The sequence below is a fragment of the Vollenhovia emeryi genome, unplaced genomic scaffold (genome assembly GCF_000949405.1).
Source record: "Vollenhovia emeryi isolate VEMERY1.0 unplaced genomic scaffold, V.emery_V1.0 DF939196.1, whole genome shotgun sequence".
Lineage (NCBI taxonomy): Eukaryota > Metazoa > Arthropoda > Insecta > Hymenoptera > Formicidae > Vollenhovia > Vollenhovia emeryi.
In genome coordinates, this window is record NW_011967170.1 from 483500 (window position 1) to 504377 (window position 20878).

At 41.1% G+C, this 20878-nt stretch overlaps 1 protein-coding gene across 8 annotated transcripts in view; it reads right to left on the reverse strand.

The window, feature by feature from the left end:
- The window catches only part of LOC105562067 (nuclear receptor coactivator 2), a 166579-nt gene that overhangs the window by 19052 nt on the left and 126649 nt on the right, over positions 1–20878 (reverse strand). For 7 of the 8 annotated variants that reach the window (XM_012012582.1, XM_012012580.1, XM_012012581.1 and 4 more), the window contains 9 exons: positions 11099–11221; positions 10563–10737; positions 9302–9654; positions 8082–8317; positions 4325–5444; positions 3059–3175; positions 2133–2456; positions 1254–1505; positions 123–285 (listed from right to left, as the gene is read on the reverse strand). In XM_012012582.1, coding sequence (XP_011867972.1) covers positions 123–285; positions 1254–1505; positions 2133–2456; positions 3059–3175; positions 4325–5444; positions 8082–8317; positions 9302–9654; positions 10563–10737; positions 11099–11221 — 2863 coding nt within the window. The remainder of the gene's footprint in view (positions 1–122; positions 286–1253; positions 1506–2132; positions 2457–3058; positions 3176–4324; positions 5445–8081; positions 8318–9301; positions 9655–10562; positions 10738–11098; positions 11222–20878) is intronic. The other variant, XM_012012583.1, reaches the window with a different exon arrangement.

Below are 20878 nucleotides of genomic sequence, written 5' to 3' on the forward strand. Positions count from 1 at the left end.
CTACTACTACTATTAAGGAAACACATTATAAAAATTGGCAATTATATTGAAATATAATTGTAATATATCACATCTATAAAATCAGACAATCAAAAGATTATCCTTTAGTATTTTCTCTTTACTTGCGACATCTTCGTCCGGGACAAAATCGATAACTTGATCCAAAATTTCCGAGAGGTCCGGATCCGACGATTGATTGTTCCAGTTGGTTGGATCGTTGCTTTGACGGTATTCTCCACCGCCCGGAAACTCGGACTCGATTGGTCCCATTTGGGGCCTTTGTTGCTGCAAAAAAATACATTTAAAAATATTAAGACGGTAGCAAGAATATATACAGCGGAAATTTAATTATTTATGCCCCAGTTTGGGAAGCTAAAGAAGCTAGGTAAGTCACGTGACCTATTACGCCACATACTGATTGGCTCCAACCAATAAAGACTCGGGCAAACAATCTAGCAGGCCAAAAAGGCATCGTGTGCCGCTGGCTTTAATTTTGAAAAATTATGCAAGTATACTAGCGCATAGAACTCTTCGGAAAACACAAGAATACCCCATATAGCACCGAAGCTTTCAGAAACATTCAATGATAAATGTCTGCTACATAGCCATAGCCATAGACATAGTATATCTAGACTGCTGGTTCTCTCAAATTTCAGGAGCCTCTTTTCGCGTGTGCGAGAGAGAACGCACAGACACGAAACAGAGTGCATCCTTTTCTACGAGAGCTCTACCCCCACTCCTGAAATTTGAGAGAACCAGCAGTCTAGATATACTATGGGTGCTTCCGAAGAAGCACTCGGAACAGCTCAGAGTTAGATTTAGGTATAGTTTACGTCACGTATACTATACCAAAATCTAATCCCCGAGCTGCCCCGAGCGCTTCTTCGGAAGCACCCTGTGTCTATGGCCATGGCCATAGCGGTGGTGGGGATAAGTATACATCAAAATCTTTCCGTTGTCAGATACGCACGTGCTTTGTAACACGCGTCCTATCGAGGAAGCATTCGACGATTTTCAATATTACACTCCAATCTTAGAATTTGCGAAATCCACATGTTCAAGCACATGTAATCACTTGATAAGGACCACAATTCGTATGGTCGAAACGTAGTGGATATATTTCCCAAATAAAGTTTATGCCAGCTGGGTCGACTGAACCACTCGAGATATCGTTAATTATTTACTGGCGACATCGATCTCTACTTCCGTCATAATTTTATTATGTTTATTAAATTAAATAGAGTCGCACTTACTTGACTTAGCATATGACTGAGGTAGGCATTGGTTGATTGACGAGGTAGTTGTCTCGACTGGCTTTGAAGAGGACGCGCCGACGGCGTGGTCGTCGTGCTCGCGTTATTACCAACTTGCATACTGCCACCGGTCCAAGGCTGCTGCTGCTGTTGTTGTTGCTGCTGCTGCTGCTGTTGTTGCGGTTGCGGAGGTGGTTGCTGCTGCTGCTGCTGCTGCTGTTGCTGCTGTTGTTTTAAGCGAGGCAGCTTATCCTAATTAAAAGATCGATTATTATTATTATAATTATAATTACAAACATTCAAATAATATTTCTTACTTTAGAACTATAAGGAGAGAACCGCGTTTTTAATTTTGAATTCATTTCTGATTTCACGAAATTCCACATAATTTCAAGTCTCGCAGATTTTCTGTTCTGTCTTGATTCCACGAAATTTCCACCTTAACTGATGGCAATGACTCCACTTAAACTGATGGCAACGATATGGCCGAAGGGAAGGAGAATGCCCGACTTGTAACAACTGGTGGCAGATACACCCACCAAACAGGTTAAAATTCCGTCCACTCTATTATGACAGCCACGACCTTTTCCAAGCGAACCTATAATAAGTCTAGCTTACACAGAATTTAATACGCGTATCAAATAGTAAATAACTAATAAATAATTTAGTCATTGGCTGATCGGCTGAGGTACACTATTTGATATGCGTATCAAATAATCAGTGTGTAAATTAGACTACAGTCTAACAATTTCTATTGTTAAGAGTAAGTTCTGGAGCTACAGATCGGGTCATACGTGAAAATTGATCTTGCGCGCGTTATCACGTAGAGCACGACAAAGCGTAGAAAATTAATGGAAAGAAATTTATTCAGATCGCTACCTGTGGGATAGACGATATCACGGAAGCAGGGATCGGTGGGATATTCGTTGGCTGCGGTGGCTGTTTCGCCAGTAAGGATGCCAACATTTTGTTCTTCTCCCATAGCTTGCTCGTTGAATTACTCGAGGAGCTAGCTCCCGAAGAAGACACCTGATGCGAGCCATCCACAGGCCGTTTCACGGCTATGTTTAAGTCGCCATCCTCTCCCGGCCTCTTCTGGCCTACCTGCATCGTATTCCCGAGAGCCATGTGATCGCCTGATTGCGACGGAGACGGCGTCGTGTTGAATCCAAGACTCCGCAAAAGAGGATCATCTTCTCGACTCTATTGCAGAAAACGCGAACGTTTCGTTGTTCAGTTCTCGCCACGTGCTCCGCTACAATCCATCCTCTCTCTTTCCCTATCTGCTTATTTTTTTCAATTTCCGCTCTTATAAACGATGATTCATGACGATTCATTCACAAAAATCTCATATTTACCACTACATTGTACCGTAAAGCTTTGACTCTTGCACAGCAAAATTCCTTTTTTATTTTTTAATTGGTTACGAACGCGGTAATATTCTATATTTTCACGTAACTTTCACGGGAAAAAGTTATCAAAAAGTTGTCATAGTTACAGAATGTGATGCTGAACATCAAAATCCGAGATAAAATTTAAACTGTATCCAAAAATCAATAGATAACATAAGGAATTGAAAAAAGTATGTTTATTTATCAATAAAAAGTATATGTCGAATATACATCTTCGTTCGTGTGATGAACTATATGCCCATAAGATGGGCATAGTCCCCTTACTTTTTTTTAATAGAGAGTTACTCCTTATCTTATCGTGCATCTGAGGTGGAAATTCCATCTCATTTCTTATGCCTTTTACGTTCTGTGCTACATATCTTTACTTCTAGGTAGTGACAACATAAAATGTACCTGTGGGTCCGGCAACTTTATTTCGTCGTCGCTTTTCATCAGCTGTTGCAGAAGTTCGTTTCTTTTCTTCCCGGCACGTGTTTCTTCGTCATCGTCGTCATTTTTCTCGTTTAATAACTTAAAATGCAACAAAGAGGAGTAGTTGTGAGAATTAAAAATTCGGTAAATATACAATTCGTACAGAAAAACGTATGCAACGGTATCTTTATTGTAAGGGTAATAAATTTGATAAAAATTTCTAATTTCTCTCAATCGAATAATAACATGAATGGAAAACAAAGGACACTTAATAGCTTTAATCTATCAAATACATAGTCCATTTAAGGAGGATGCAATTATAAAAAAAACTCTTGCTGTACAACGGTCTAATTGATCAATTTTAGTAACTCTTTTTTTAATGTGTTGAAAGGTCGTCTCTTTGGCTGGTACAAAAATAATAAAAAATATTGAAAAAAAATTTTTATAACTAAAAACTGAATAAATCTTTGGCGAAACAAATCATTTTTAACTTTAACATGGCACCATTTTCACAAAAATTCTTCTTTTTATTCTAGTTCAGCTGTGCGTAAACATCTACAAATTAAGAATCTGATCGATTTTTGTGTTTCTAAACACAAACAAATTTATTTGATAAAAAGTAAACTTGGCCATTTATGCAAATAATACAATAGAAATATGTCTTGTAGTCGGACTGCCTAATATTTTCGTGTGTGCGTATATATTTTATTTCAACTCGGCAAACTACCAAAAATGTCGATCTTGAAACAAGTCTCAAGTTGAAATAGTACACATAATTGAATTGGCAATCAATTTATCAACAACGATACCGAATAAGCATCTCTTAAAAATAAACTGCAAAGAGTTTATTACAAATATCACCAGAAAATCTCAGCCAAAAAACCTTTCTGTTAGCGTTCTTTCGTTAGCGTCCATGGCATAACGACCCTGCTTCCTCCACGCATCCACGAATTCACGCACGACGCAGCGCTACGCGAGGCCCGCGAATTACAATGCGAACAATTCCTTATTTTCAAATGAATCAATACAAAGGCCAATAATGTTACGAGCGAATAAAAGATGAAAGTCAAATAGTTAATAATTTAAAACATTGTTGATTCATTTGTTTTTACATCCAACGAGCTGATCATACTAAATTAATTCATTATTTTACTTAAAAAAAACTGGTGATTTTCACCTTTCTCTCGGTGCAGCCTCTTTTTTAAAATGCTAACATTTCCGGTGGTCAATGAAAAACGGTGGACTTACCTGCAATAACATGTTGTTGGTTCCGAGCGACGACTTGGAGTACTCCATGCTTGGCTTTGGCATGTTGCTCGGGCTCGTACGCACTTTATGCTCCGAATGACAGTCGTCTTCGTCCTGCGCGTTCAACAGGATCTTCAATATCCGATTTTTGCCCTGACTATCCGAATCGTTATTCGCATTGTCCTGACTATCCTCACTAGCGCTCGGGCCCTTCGTCAATAAGTTTCTGAGCCTACCGGACTCGGTGGACACTACACTGCTGTTCTGAGTCTCGACGGCGGTGACGGCAGTATTGCTGGTCCTCGTAGTCGTACTGTCCATGGCACCACCGCCACCGCTGTTGCTAGTAGGACATCCGCTCTTGTTGCTCTCCTCCGTTCGTTTCACCGTGGACGTGGCGGTGTTATTGCCGACGGCACCGACACCGCTGCTGATGCCGCTTCCGCCGGCGCCGCCGCCGCTGCCGTTGGCGTTGACACTGCTGGCAGCGTTACTCAACGTGGCCGTCTGCGTGGTCTCCTGCAGAGGGCTGAAGGGGAACGAATTACTGAAGGTGGGAGCGACGCAGACCGTACTTGGGCTAAGACTGCCCATAGGCATTAACGTCGAGTTAGAGAAGGTTCCCTGCGGGCTCGGTGATGTCGGGGATGGCTGGGAAGGTGGTCGCGAATTCGGTGGCCCGCTCGCTCTCGACTCCGGCCTATCCGTCCACCCGGCGCTACCGTCCAAGTCCCATGTGGAACTGGGGAAGAGCTCGAATTCCAGGTCCATGTTCCCCGAAAAGTGGTTGAACGGATTGCCGGCTGACGTGCTCAGCGACGTCAGGGGGTTGCACGAGTCACTGCCACCGCCACCGCCGCCACCACCGCCGCCGCTGCCAGCACCCCCCGTGCTAAAGGCGATCGAGTTCGACGAAGTGGCGGCCGTCGTCGCCATACCGCGAGCACTGATACCACTCACTTGACCGTTCAGATGCGCGACGGACATCAGCGGGCCACCCACGTTATTGTTATTGTTACCGTTATTATTATTACTATTATTTGCACAACGGTTGCTTGAGTGTCCTGAGCACACTTTGTTGTTGGAAAGCTGACCACCCTCGATCATTAAGTCATTGTCCCTATCATGAACAAGAAAAATTAAGTAACATATAAATTTGTCAGTTAGCTGCATCTCCTTAGCTTAATAGCGAATTTCGCAGCTTGCACTAGTGCGCACCGAGTGCGCACTAAGGTTTGTTTACAGTCAATTTTTATATTTAAGAATCGTCTTACATACTTCTTGAAATACTCCTTAGCCAGTAAACTGATCTGTATAGCTTTCGCACGGATCATTTTTTTGGCTAAATACTTTTTGGACATGTACTTAAGATGACCATAAATATAAAAGTAGATTCTGAACGAGCCTTGGTGTGCACTCAGTGCGCACCAGTGCAAGCTGCCGAATTCGTTATTAGACTAACAAAATCGCACAGTATTTCACATCAGCTTCATCACCTCTCTTCACTGGTATCAAAACTGATTTATTTATTCTACAGCTTTATGGAGCAGAAATCGTGTCGAGATCTTTAGTTTACGAAATTTCCTCCTTGCGGAATGCTTATACTACAATTGCTCTAAAATATATTTCATTCGTTTACAAAACAATCGATCCCATATCTGCAATATTCCTATCAAAATTTGTATTGTCTAAAAACTAAATACTTTAAACAATCGGAACAACAAAGAACAAAAATATTATTTTCAGGTGTGATGAATCATACTAACAATTTCTCTTTCTCTATCTCTCTCTCTCTCTACATATTTCAATGCACCTTTTTCCAAGGTGGTTTACCAGTTGACTCGGTCAACGATAGGAAAGAGGGAAACTCGATCCTTTACAATCTCACTAACATCAGACGAAACTGCATTTGTGTTTTTGACTACACAAAGTCTCTTCCTACCACACTTAATCAGTTTACATGAAAAAATCGTTTGCGATCAAGAGAGAAAGTAATTAAGCTGTTGTGAAATATCTTAACAAAATATATGTTTAACTTAGATTATTTACCAACGAGCAGATACGCCGTTGTCTTTATTATACATACATTTCAAAACGTAATTCGGATATAAGCAAATTTTAAGCAAGAAATATTCTGAAAGTTAGATATATTCAATATGATATATCTTTTACCGGTAATTCTTCATTACGTTTCAGTTATGTTACTACTTTATTAGTGCATCAATACGAGTATGTGCGATTTTTCTTGTTCCATCAAGATTACTTTCCGTTAAATGTTTAAATGCGTATTATATATATTTATCATATAATATACTTATCAGGAAATATGCAAAGTATGTACGTATAATTAATAATTTAGAGCAAAATATAAAATTTAATTTGAACAATACTTTATAAATTACCTGAACTCTATATGCATTTTAAATTAGAATGTTCTAAATTTTTACAGAAAGCTGCTATTTTTCTTCGTGTCGCGCACGGCCCTTCAGTGAAATATTCAAGAGAGAAGTTAACGGAAAGATCTCGAGTAACATCGTGATGAATTTCTTCAAGCATGAGTACAGTAAGAAGCAAATGTTGTGCGCTTAAAGCCTCACTATGTCCATACAAACTTCGTTAAATGTCGCCAAAAATAAATTACATAAATAAATCATGTGTAATATTACATTGTTAGACATGAGCAAAGTTAATATGTAGCGGGCGTCGTTGCTGGGTTGACATTAAAAGCAAAACCTGAAATTTACATACAACTAGGTTACAGTGAAAGACAATAGTTCAAGAGTGGCCAGATCTCCAACACCAATAAGAAACCGTATATTAATTTACATGCAAATGTGGTGCCCTTTGCAAACTCATTGCAAACCAAGTATGTATCATAATACTATGAAACATAAAATAACTCCTCGGCTTAATGGTTTGAAATTAATAAATGGGTGCAAATGAACGGAAGAGCATGTGAGCTGTATGTGAGCACTACAACCTCTATCTTTCCTAAAGTCTAACGTTAAGATTATTCCTAAAATATTAGAAATTGAGATAACCAGCTGAAATATATTTATTTTATATTTAACTATTATACTAAAGGTACTTAAACAATCTCATTATGGGAATATAATTTCTTTACAAGATAAATATTAAAAGAAAAGTTCTAGATCAAATGTAAAAATCAGAATTTAGCTACAATTAAAATAAATTGTATAATTATAATTATGACTAAACAATTACAATTCTTTCTGCAAATGACTTTTTATCACCTCGTCAATTTCATACATCAAATCATTGTACACCAAATTTATGTCATTATTGTGCTAGAATAAACACTAATAGGATAAGATACATTAAGTACTTACAGACATTTATTATGTTAACAAAAAGTTATCGAAGCGATAGCAAACTAGTTGACATAAAACACAAAAATCCAACACAGCACAAGTGTAAGTGATTTGAAAATTGTGAATGAATTGAAATTGCATCTCGAACTGAAATACTACAATCACTCTTAGATAAGTTATCTTCGATAAGAAAATACCGCGAATTATTTTCTTCACCTGAACATCATATTTCATTAAGATATCAAATATCATTTTCATGAAATACAATACGCCATAATGAGATTATCTCCACTTCTACGTTCTCTTCATGCATAATCGCTTATCATCTAGAGTCTATTATTTAGAATTTACAGTGACCAGTTAAAGGATAATAATGACCGTGAATTACATGATATGATTATTGTATAAACTGAGGGCGAACTTACTCCCCAATGATGGAATTAGTTGCCATTATGAAGTCGTTCTCGTGCGTATTCATCATGTTTGCTTTGAAAACCCTTGACTTCGTTTGAATCTTAAGGAACTTATCAGGACTAATGCGTAGCCGGTACACATCACTCGTACTTTCTCCGGCTTGGATCGTGTCGTTCAAATGCTTCATGAGCGTACTGAGATCATGAGGGTGGCACAGATCCTTAAATATTGTGCCTACCAAAAAATCCTGCAAAAAAAAAGACACGTATCTGTGAACACCTCTCTTAATCAATTTGGAGGTACGGAAAGAAAAGAAGGCACATACAAGAAGCTTAAATATTGATGGTAAAATTATTATAAATCTTTCGCTAGAAATACGACACGTTTCTCAATTTTGAAAGTTTATATGTATCAAATATTAAATAACTCGATGTCAATAATTCAGAAGTACCTTCTTTTCTCAACGATAATATGTATATAATGTTATATATAACAGAAACCAATATTATTTTCCGAATGTGCAACAATGCGAAAGGCAACCTTTTCATGACCAGTGAGGCGCTGTAAGTCCCATTTACATTTTCTTGTCTCTTGAATCTTGTTAGTGTCCCACTTATAGTACGTGCTGGCGGACGCACGTGTAACTGTTTAAAACGTTCGTTGGCCAAATTGCCGTGTTTAAAAGTTAGACTCGAAAGACTCGAAAGACTTAGCGTGCATTCTATTATTGAAAAAAAAAACATTACATGTACAAAAACATACCAATAAAAAACAAATTGATCATGAAAGGGTAACTACGCAAAAAGACAACAATGCCGTTGTGAAGTCATTTTGAAAAGGTATCGTGAAATTATCATCATCAATCATATCTTTAATCTTTCGGAGGCTGAAATAAATAATAACAGCAGGCAGACGGCCGTGATTAATTCATTATTTCAGCGAAAGAGAGAAAGAATATGCTTTTTTACTTGCAGTATAAAATATAATAAATACAAATAGAGATCACAATGCAATCTTACGTTTCTTCTTTTAAAAAAAAAGATTCCTTCCCCCCCCCCCCCGCGTACTACAATCAAATTGTAAAAAGATTCGCATCTTATTCGAATCCTTCGAAGCAGTTGTTCGTCCCGCTCTGGCCATTTCACACAATAGTCCAATTATTATCGAATTTGCGTATCGGGATGAGCGAACAATACGGTAATCGAAGTACGCGACATGGCTCTACCCTTACCTTCTTTAGGTACTCGGTGTAAGGGGGAGTTAACCAACTGATGTCGACCGCAATAATCTTCCAGGTGGTATCTAATTTGACGGTGAATTGCTCAATGAAAGTATTGATGGGCTTCTCGTTCGGCGATATCCTACGCACTATGCACAACAGACCAGGGTCTGATGATTCGGAGGATGCATCACCGCTTTCTACGTGTTCGGACAGAAGAAGAGAACAGATTTGCATAGACTCATACTTCGAGACTCGCTGTTGCTTCTCTTCCACAGTCTCGTCCTTATCGTCGGGCGGCTTCACCAAGAAGCGGCAATTGAAGACGCGATTCTTGGACTGAGGCTGAGGATCGCTGGTCCAGCCTGGAACGTGCCAACTCAGGTGTCTTTTCAAATGCGAAACAATTAGTCACATTCCGATGGATTAGCGTGGTTTAAAAGTCAACCTACTGTTAATTTGTCTATTCAAGCAACATGTTTTTCACTAGATCAAATAGTTTCGAATTTTTCTGTTTATAAAAATATGTAATTACTAAAGAATTCTAATATTTGTTCGTTCGCAAACAGATCACGTATCATTCAAAATTTATGCGAAGTAAAGACGCTAAAACTTTAATAATGGAGGAAAGTCCCCTGTTATGAGATGGGCCCCTAATACGAGATAGCGGAGTTTCTGCTAAACTAATAGGCGCCTTGTTGGTTCCACCGTTTATTACCCTCGGGGTGAAATCTGTTTAGTGGAAAATTGATTGTTAGATCGTGCGATTGTAGCGAAAAAAAACAGATTTGTGATTGAACTTGGACGTTGAACACCTGCTATCTCATATTAGAATTATTGTATATCTCTCATAACAGAGGACTCTCCTCTATCTCAAATTCTTCCCAGGGAAAAATTGAGGTGGGAATTCGTTCAAAAAAATAAAGATAAATTCGAGATCCAGAGCACACGCCGCAATAATACTTCTCGCAATTATTGTAATTGAAAATATGGATGTGAAAAATACAGGAAGCACGATGAAAGGATAACGCCCTAATCTATCAGAGATGTCACCCCTCGAGTTTGTAAAGGCCACCCCCCCCCCCCCCGAGGCGAGCGCGAACAAGAAATTGAAAAATGAATCGCAAACCCCAAGGAAGAGGGTCATTCATGAATCGAGCGGGTAAATTACTTGTAACCTGCTCGATTGCGCCTATCTACGATCTACCCCGCGAGTATCGTCACCCCCGTGTGTCGCGCGTGTGGGTGCGCGCGACAGGATTGAGATACGTACCTACAGAGGGTAACACACTGGACATGAAGGTGTTGTGATCTCCATGATGAATAATGTTGTAAATATCCTTTCCAAGTACATCGTCCTTCGTGTACTTCGTGTACTGCGTTATATTTTCCGAAACGTGCGTCACGCAGCCCTCCGTATTTACAATGAACATAAAGCCGTCTACCGCCTGCAAACAGGAGAGACGCAACGTTGTAACAATCTCGTAAGGACGAGTTGCCAAAAGGCGCACTGAAAAAAATTTCTGGTTGAATATGGACGAACCAGATAATTCCTGTAGGATTTACCAGAATTCCTGTAATCCTACAGAAATTCTGGTAAATCCTACAGGAATTCTGGTAAATCCTACAGGAATTCTGGTAAATCCTACAGGAATTCTGGTAAATCCTACAGGAATTATCTGGTTCGTCCATATTCAACCAGAAATTTTTTTCAGTGCGTGAATTCTCGTTGGCTTTCGCGCCCGCGACTTGACGACGATCAATCACGGGTGTAATTCCCGCCTGTTAATTCGAATGGGTAATACGAACCTGAAGTAAGATGGGGCCAATTTGATCGATGGACAGTATATTAGGATTCGACGAAGACACTTCTCCCTGTTGCACAGCATGACTATTGGAATGGCCCTCTGGTTGACCAGTAAAGTGCCGAATCTGCGGGGGCAGAAAACGGAAAGCAATTCAATATAACTATTATGCTTATAATCGGCGCGAGACACTTTCGCGTCTCGTTATATTCCTCTTGCATCTTCTTGTATAAATGTGTTCTGTTCGCTACATTATTCAAGTAATTGACGAAAGGAGAGGTTGCTTATTGTCACCGGTAATGATTAAAAATTGAGACTGGAAACCCATAGTCAACCCAACTGGCTAGTTATTCAATTAGTTTATAACACAACGTTTCGATTCTTGGATCCTTTTCGAGTGATGCTGCAAATCAACAACAACGCAGTTGTGAAATAATGTCGGTTAATATGTAAAAAGGATTTAGTGGCGATCGTGGCGCAGAGGATTCCGAAGATTGGTTGGTTCAAAACCAAACAAAACATTGTTGGTTTTTCGTTCGATCGCCACATAGAATTGTGTCGAAAAATACAGCGAACAGAATTTAATATAACATTATGTAATTATAAATTTGACATAATATAATAAATAATTAAAAATAGTAATAATTATTCTATCTAATAATTAAATATTTAATAGTACGTAATTAGAAAAATGAAGGTGTAATATTAATTCTATTATTAATTATTGAATTAAGCGAAGTTATTTGACAATTAAATTAATAAAGTTACAACGTGTACATCGCAATGTAAATGTACAAGATCAGGAGCCGCACAGGAGTCCGTTCCTCCGAAATCAATTCGCAACATCTTCGCGGGACACTGCGTGTATAAAAATTGTACAACGCGAGATAAATGCGATACGTTATCGCTTGATAATAGCGTTGAAATAATACGGGAAAGTATGTAACGCGAAGTAACGTCCGTGAATTCTTTGGATTCTGTATGAATCTTTCGAGACGCACAGATGCCGCGAAAACGTCAGTGGCAATTATTATTGTAATAAACACGTCGGTGGTCTCGATATCGCTGAAATTCCACTCGCATCGATTTGTAAAGCGAAAAAGAGATCGCGAATGAAGAGTGCTCAGAAATTCCCTCACGGATTGCGGTGTAATTAATAGAAAACAGTCGCGTATATCCTCATTTTTGTAATTTTGTATTACCGATCGAGCTACGCGGGGAGCCCTCGTGCATCTCACACGCGTGTCACCGAACGGAGCCGACACGTGCCTCTCGTGTCAGAACATGGTCTTTAATCTGATCCACAATGTATTTTTTACAATTAGAAACACTGTTTTGTACAAGCGAATCAGTACACGGAAAGAAAAATGTAGCTTAAAAACTGCAGCTAAATTGCAGTTGTAAAATATGGACAACTAATATTTCATTGTGATAGCCACATATCTTGCCACTGTGCCTATTTGTATTAGGTGCGACAGCAAACCGTTTGCTGTGGTTTAGAAATTTCTGGTTATGGCAGCAAAATATTTTTAGCAAACCACGATTAGCTACGGCGGCGAAAATTTCTTCTCAGTGTCCGCCTTAAAATATTGGCCGACAATGCACGATTGTACAATGTATATTGTACAATAAAATCAACACGAATGCACACATTTTTTAAATGTGGGTCAGTTTCACAAACGTCCGTCAACTGCTAACCGAAGATTAATTGATTCTCTGTCTCTTCTTAGAGAAAAAGATAGGAAGTTGGCTCTGAACTCTGGTTAACAATTAACCGACGTTCGTGAAATTGGCTACAAAATAGAATGTTTCCAGATGAAGAGAGCACACGTTGTAGATCATTGGAGACAAAACGGAACATTGCGAGAGTCATTCGAAAGCGAGACGGCCGACTGGCGAATTGTTGTCACGCGTCGCTCGCAAAGGATGCATTTTTTTCGTCGCGAGAGATATCGGCGAAACAGGAGATGGTATATCGCGTCAGATACGAATAATCCATTCGGTCGGGTAGGAATTTATTGTCACGCACATTCGTCTTTGCGCGTGACATTTTACGACGAATGCGAATTCGCCGCGCGTCGGATACTTAGCGGTTTCGCGACAAAATGATGATGCGCGCGAGCAGAGAAACGCGCGGATTGGTGGGAGAACACGCGACACATCGATGGAGAAACGACAAAGGAAACGGCGAGTTAGCACGGCGCACAGCGCGACGCGATAGCGATTGGCGATTAGAAGCGGCAAAAAAAGAATGCGATTGTCAGTGAATGAAGTGGCCACTGGCAAATGGAAATGCACGACTCGAACGACAATGAAACTTGTACGCTCGCAGCTTTGAAACCGATCAGTGTCGATACTCTATAGGGGATGAAAAATGCAACCCTGCTCCACCAACGATCCTTGATGGTTTGCTAAAAACAAAATTTATTGCTCTATTTAAATTGTGATTTTAACTTTATATTTGATTTGCTAAAAAAAATTTTTTATTGCTCTATTTAAATTGTGATTTTAACTTTATAATTGATTTGATTACGTAACTTAATTCTAAGTTTATAACTCATTTAATTATTTAACTTCTGATGTTCAGGCGTCTTTATGGCAGATTGAATTTGCCTCGTCAAAAGTAGGGATCGATAGGCTCAAGGAGGCGGTTGTTTTTCTTTTGTTTTAGAGAATAGACTAGTATGGTAATACGGCGATATGTCGATGGACGCGCAAGAGCGCTGCGAAATAAATCTATAAGCACGAGTCAGGTATTCATCTCATTATATGCAGTCGACTGATATCCAAGGAGAGAGTGGGTTCCTTAATCCTTTGGCGTCCACGAGTCACAAGAATCCGCAAACCATCTGACTTCTTGCATTTTGCTGCACGAATAAGGAACAGATGTGAAACAGACAACTTAAGACTTTGCTTGCCACGCATCATGTGAAAAACGTGTGCGGCAGCGAGTACGAGAGTTTAACAGATCAAAATTTATTGCTAAAATTTAAGCAAAATAATAAAAATTTTTATGGAAAAACTATTGTGCAATATATTTATTGCACGACTCGACTTTACGGCCTAGAGCCAACTTTACAAAATTACTAACTTCTGCACACCTCCCGTTACTATCTTCTACCCTACTTCCTTTTGTACTTCTTAATCTAACACGTCCTTTATTCGTTACCTCACTCCTTCTCCCTCTCTCTCTTTACACATGTCTTTATTTGTTCCATCGGCCCTTCTGTTTCCTCACATATTTGACCACCTTCTTCCTTCCCTTGTCAATCAGTATCTATCTACTTCTTTCCTCCTCATTTCCGCATCTCCATTAAAATGATTATACAGGATTACGTATAAAATATTGTACAACCTCTAATAGCAATTTTACTTTTTGTAATAGAAACAATGTACGTAGCTTTTTAAATTATTTTTTAATTATTCTTATTATTTTATTTATGTATAAACAGAGAAAAATATATACATATACGAGATACGAGAGAACAAAACAAATACACACGAAGTGTTAAAATCCCATTTTAACACTTGGACAGTAAAATATCTCAAAAACTAAGCCCAGCAAACGAAAATGTTTCAGACAAAAGCTGTATGGTTTCGAACCATATGGTTCGATTGGATATGGTTCGAAACCATACAACTTTTGTCTGAAACATTTTCGTTTGCTGGGCTTAGTTTTTGAGATATTTTACTGTCCAAGTTAAAATGGGGCACCCTGTATATATTATATGTATAGTTGCATAGAGAAATATTTTGCCAAAATGTTTAGAACTCGTTATAAATAAATGGCAACGCAAGAAATTCCTCCTGCCTTTCTATTTGTTACTTCAGACCTCATTATTCTTTCATAACAGATCCAAAAAAAAACTTGTGAGAGATCTCGCCATCGGATTCATAAATTTTAAGTCGATCGAGAAATTTGTAACGAAACGAAAATTCAGGGGACACCTCCTCCCTCTCTCTCTCTCTCTCTTTCTCCCCCGTATAAATTGTAGATGATCGGAAGCGCAATTTACAAGTATTCGCGCCGAAAAAGAATCCCTAGATCGCAATTCAGGTCATCCTTGTGTACTCCCGCTTTCGTCGAAGAGAAGAAACGCCGCCGCTTCTCGGTATGCGCGGGGCCGAAATTTACTTTACTGAGCGAAGGGCTGAGCGGACTGCGTATGTATGTACGAACGACCCGGGGAAAACGATCGAAAGTGCGTGTGCGTGTGCACCGCACTCAGTTTTTGTGCTGTATGCACAGTCCATTAGCCGCGCCGTGGGCGCGCGCGCGCGTCTGTTATTCGTCATTGCGTCATACCGTTAACGAAACAACGACACCGCGGCTTCAGGGAGGAACGAGGAACTTTTAGGAAGTCGTCCGTGCCTGAAGAAAGTCGTTGCCTAAATGTAACGCGCGGCGAAAGCCACGTAACTCGATGACTTGCCGGACGCGAGTCCAGCTTAAAACTCAATCTACAATGTGCTCTCTGCGCCTAGAAACATTCTGTTTTACAGTCAGTAAATATATTTAAAAAATTTATGCAAATTGATGAATTGTACAATTGCACGTCGTCGACGAATTCTTTTAAGCGTTTTGATTTAAGCCAACGGCACACGAAGACCCAACACGCTGCCACCCGATACATTATACGCGTGCGCAGTGGCCGACGCGCTTTTGTTTCGAGTACAAATTTCGCGGCGCGTAAATTCGGATAAGAATTCATACACGTACAAGAGTGGATCTGTTCTTTTTAGTAGAACTTCTTGCACGGTTCTTCTTTCCTCTTTTTTTTTCTTGGAAGAAAAAGAGAGATGAATCGTGCAGGGAGTTCGGCTAAAAAGAGCGGACCCAACGTTTATATAAGCACAGTTTACGAGTCGGAATAGAATCGACAAGTAGCGATCCTTATCGCGCGATAAATTTATGAAAGTTAAAAATATCTCGTTACGTCTCTCTCTCTTTAATTTCTTACGGAGAGTATCAAGCCGTGACAGTGGAGAAAGAGAATCGGAGTTGATAGGTCTAATGTATGTCGGTTACGCGGCATCAAATTGTCGTTTACGATCAGTGACGTAATTACATCACGCAATGCCATCGCCGTCGGAGAATCGAGACACTTTCTCCTCGTCGCGGGGAGATCGCGCTCCGCGGGAAAGAATGAGAAACGATTCCAAGCGCGTCTGGAGATTATCTTCTCCCTCGTTACCCGCCATCAACCGCGCGCAGCTTCATTATCATTCCCGGCGCAGTTTGAGGAAACGGCGTAAAAGCGCGAATGCAGCGCGCCAGATTGTACCGGGTGTCCGGATGCGAAAGGGGGACGTTTCGCATCCTACGGCGAAAATTCGGAACGGAGGCGGGCCGATGTAGATTTCTACCACGAGTACGTGTCCAGTGCTAAACGTAGGGCGCAAAAATCTCTGCTCGTCAGAGAAGCGACACGATTGACGGCGACGCGGTGCCGAAATCGCGGCGCGCGATTCGATTTCCCGAGGAATAAAAAATTGATCCGCTCCGATTGATAATTCACGAAGGTAACGCTCCGAGGGGAGTTGCGAATTACTATTTCAAACGACCCAAATACGGCCCTCTCGATCCCGAGAGAAGCGCGCGCGCGCGCGCGCGCGCACAAAACGCGGACGAAATTCCTGCGTTACCGGCCGGAATTCACGGTCGCGCGGTCTCGCCCGCGAGAACGAGTGCGCGCGCGCGCGCGGAAAAGACGCGTCCTTGAGCTCGTATCTCGCGGCGCCGATAGATCGCGCGGCCCGTAATCGGCGCGGCGCGATCTGCGAGAGTGGTTGCGGCACACGCGCTCGCGCGTTGCGCGCGCCCGTCGTGGCCTCGAAAAGTCGGTGACTCCGGGCCGTCGGCGCGGCCGAGTCCGACAAACGGCGTACGTGTACGTATATATACGTACGCGCGCCTGTGTGCGCGCGCGCGACGTTGCCGCTAGTCGGTCCGGAGCGAGTACGTGCGTATGTGCGCTGGGCCACCACGCATACACGGACGCGAGCGCGCGCGCGCGCGGCCCGCTCGTACATACGCGCGTGGGTGCATTTCTCTCGCGTCGCGTCACATCACGCATGTCGCCCGCGATAAATTCTTCTTCGGCTTTTCGCGGCGCGCGACGACGTTTCTCTACCGATCGACCGCGTCGCGAGAAAGGGAACGAGGCGACGGCTGCGGAAGGGCCGGGTCTTGAGGGGGGGATGGCGGGCAATTATGTCTACGAAAGAGATGAGATGAAGACAAATCGTCCGAAGAGGCCGATTGATTAAAGTAAAGAATGGCCGATGGTAGAGAGCGATCCGTAAACGCTTAAAGCCCGTATCAGACTACGGATTGGGATTGGGATTAGATTGAAATTTAACCAATCACAGTAAAGTTTACTAATCTGAAGTTCAGTAACTTTTACTCTGATTGGTCAAATTTCAATCTAATCCCAATCCCAATCCGTAGTCTGATACGGGCTTTAGACTGTCTTTAGTCGTAAACGTAAGGCAAGGCAGAGAAAAAAAAGTCGGAAAAGGCGTCTTGCCTTACGTCTACGACTAATATGACAGTCTCAGGGCCCGAGCAGAAAAATTGTCGTAACCGTTTACGAATCTGTCGTAGACGTATGTCGCATTCGTCGTATCGCAAGGCGACCTACGTCCACAATTCTTTGTGCGGTTAACTTCCAACACCGACTTAAGTCTTACGACGGAGTCGTAAACGGTTACGACAATCTTTCTGCGCAGGCTCTTAAGCGTTTACGGGTCGCTCTCTGGCATCACAGTCTAACGTTTTGAGAATGTCGCGCTTCGCCGGGGGGCGCAAGATGTTATTGAACCGTCCCTGGGTGATTCCTCCACCTCGCAACAACACATCGCCGTCACGAAACGGCCGGACGGACGGAATCTCCGGCGAACCGACAAACAATCCGACGCGATATCCCGGGGAGGGGAGGAGGAGACGCGAGATAAAGCGGGTCGAGAGAGGCGCGACATTTATGTATCTCTTCCCCGCTAGAAATTTTTCAATCGACTCTACCTCGATCACATCGCCGGAGCAGCTGCGCGTAGCCCGTCGCGCAGATGACGTCACAGGACGAGCTCTCGCTCAGATTTTCTCTCTCTCTCTCTCTCTCTCTCTCTTTCCTTCTGTTTTTCTCTCTCTTTCTCCGCCTCTCTCTCCTGCTCAGGTTCAGGTAGACCGAGTTATAGCGGCGCCGTTTGGAAGGTTTCCTATTGGCCTCGGTGACGTCACTCAAGGCCACTAACTCTCTCGGGTCGGGCGAGAAGAGCAAACATGCGACAGACTCGACACCGTCGTCTTTTCCGCTTTTCCACTCGGCTCCGCGTTCGCCGGTCGCCGCAACGTGGCACAAACTCTCTTTGCCTTCCTCTTTCTCTGTTCTTCGATTCGACCAGTGTGGAAAGAGAGCGAGAGGGAAAGCAGCACTCTCGTCGCGACCTATCGTAAAGCGGCTGCTCGGCGCGACACGTGCTCCTCCGTAAACCACGTCCCATGCAACACGGGCGAAAACGCAGACGGGAAGTTCCCGATCCCTCCCTTCTGCCACGACGGGCCGGTAGTGGTGACCAGCCCGAGAGGCGAATGGCAGACGGAGCGAACGGACAGGCGGATGTTGCCGAGCACGCGTTTCTGCGGTTCGCGAGCTGCGAAACTCGGCCGAGTTCCGCACGCCTCGAGGAACGCGCGCCGCAAACGGAGATGAAGATGCTCGACGATGCAACGATTTATTTAAATATGTTCATCTTCCTCGTTCTGTGCTTTAAAAAAGAATACATTGTTTTGTTCCTTAAAATTACGTATATTTGACACACTGCAGCTCGATAAAAAAAATTTCTCTCGACAAATTCGATGCAAGTTCCACAATCTACATTTTACCTACAAAATGCTTTCTTTAAAATTTTCCTACAATTTTTTTGACAGAGTTACATGACTTTAAAACGAACCATGTACCGATTATTGCGTTCGTCCCTTTCAGAAATCGTGCTTGATAAGGACCCAAACACGTGGTCGAAACATTGCACATTATATTTTTATTTTTATTGAATTTATTAAACAAGAGCCAGTTAAAGTCGACTAAACGAATCCATTGTTTTTTATTATTACTTTGCTATTTTTTTATTATTACTTGCTAACTTACTAATTTTTTTTATCGAGCTGCAGTGTGTTTATACGTAATTTTAAGGAACAAAACAATGTATTCTTTTTTAAAGCACAGAACGAGAAAGATGAACGTATTTAAATAAATCGTTGCATCGTCGAGCATTTATTTATTACTTTATTACATTGTTATTTATTACTGGTAACCTAAAGAGATTTATCATGTTTAATGTGGGCAATTAGAGATTCTCGGAGGATTATTAAACATACGATACTGGGATGCGCGAGATTGTTTGCGCGGGGGATCGTTGAACTTGGTTTCTGACAGGGGATCGATCGCTAGAGAGAGTCTTGTCAGATCCGTCGAAATAACAACAGTTTGTTTCTTTACGCGAGTCTGACTTTGATCACTGTTCGTGCCATCGGCAGAAAGTAATAACGAGTGTGACTTTCCGGGAGGATATTCGATACTATATTCTAGCCATCCAGACTAATTATTAAATCCTGGCCGAGGTGATATTTTTTCGCAATAAACTTAGAATAGAATAGTTAGACACTACCACCCTGTCACGGCTCTGAGTCCTTTAAAATTCTTTGAAATTTGTGATCAACACATACGAGTCATACTAATTTATCTAATTATTAAAGATAATTTCGTGAATTATTGATTTGCTCATTTTTAAAAACTATCCGTATTTTTCGTTTCCCACATCCTCCCACATTAAAAAGAATTGATTGCATAGTTTTCTCATAAAAAGAACTCAATAAAATAATATAAAACTAATGGCTCGTGTGATAAAATCAGGTAATAAATAAATAGAGCCCGAACAGGGTGGTAGTGTCCATTATTTAATTTTAATTATAAAATTGTGTATACGTTTCGGTCCTTATTGGACCATCTTCAGTACAGGAAAGATAAATTGTATGAACAGATTCGTAAGTTCGACATCCACAAGAAGTGCGCAGTCACAATTAAACATAAAATTATCGCATAAATGTGTTCGTTTCGTGGACATTAATGTAGATTAATAGATAAAAGAAAGATTACGATTCACATCAGAAGTTTCCATTAATAACCAAATCAGCTTCCTCGACGTCTGTTACCGTCTATAAATCTGTATTAAAGTTACGAATTAATCTACATTAATGTCCACGAAACGAACACATTTATGCGATAATTTTATGTTTAATTGTGACTGCGCACTTCTTGTGGATGTCGAACTTACGAATCTGTTCATATAATTTATCTTTCCTGTACTGAAGATGGTCCAATAAGGACCGAAACGTATACACAATTTTATAATTAAAATTAATTAATGGACACTACCACCCTGTTCGGGCTCTGAGCTATTTATTTATTACCTGATTCAATCAAATAACCTCATTTTCATTTTCACTGTATGAGTTACAGAAGTACTTTTCCACTAAACGAGTACCATAAAAAGTTCCTAAATAAAACCGTAAGAGTTATCGAATTGTACACTATGGCTATTTAATGTTTTACATTTTTGTTACTACTTACGCTACACATTATTATATACAACAGCATTCCTTTCGGACCGCGTGCTCGTACAGGGCGGATATAAGAAACAGGCATAGATTTTGCAACTATAAAGATATGATAAGTCGACTGCTAGGGAAGACCGGGGCAAGTTGGCTATAGGGATAAAATGACAT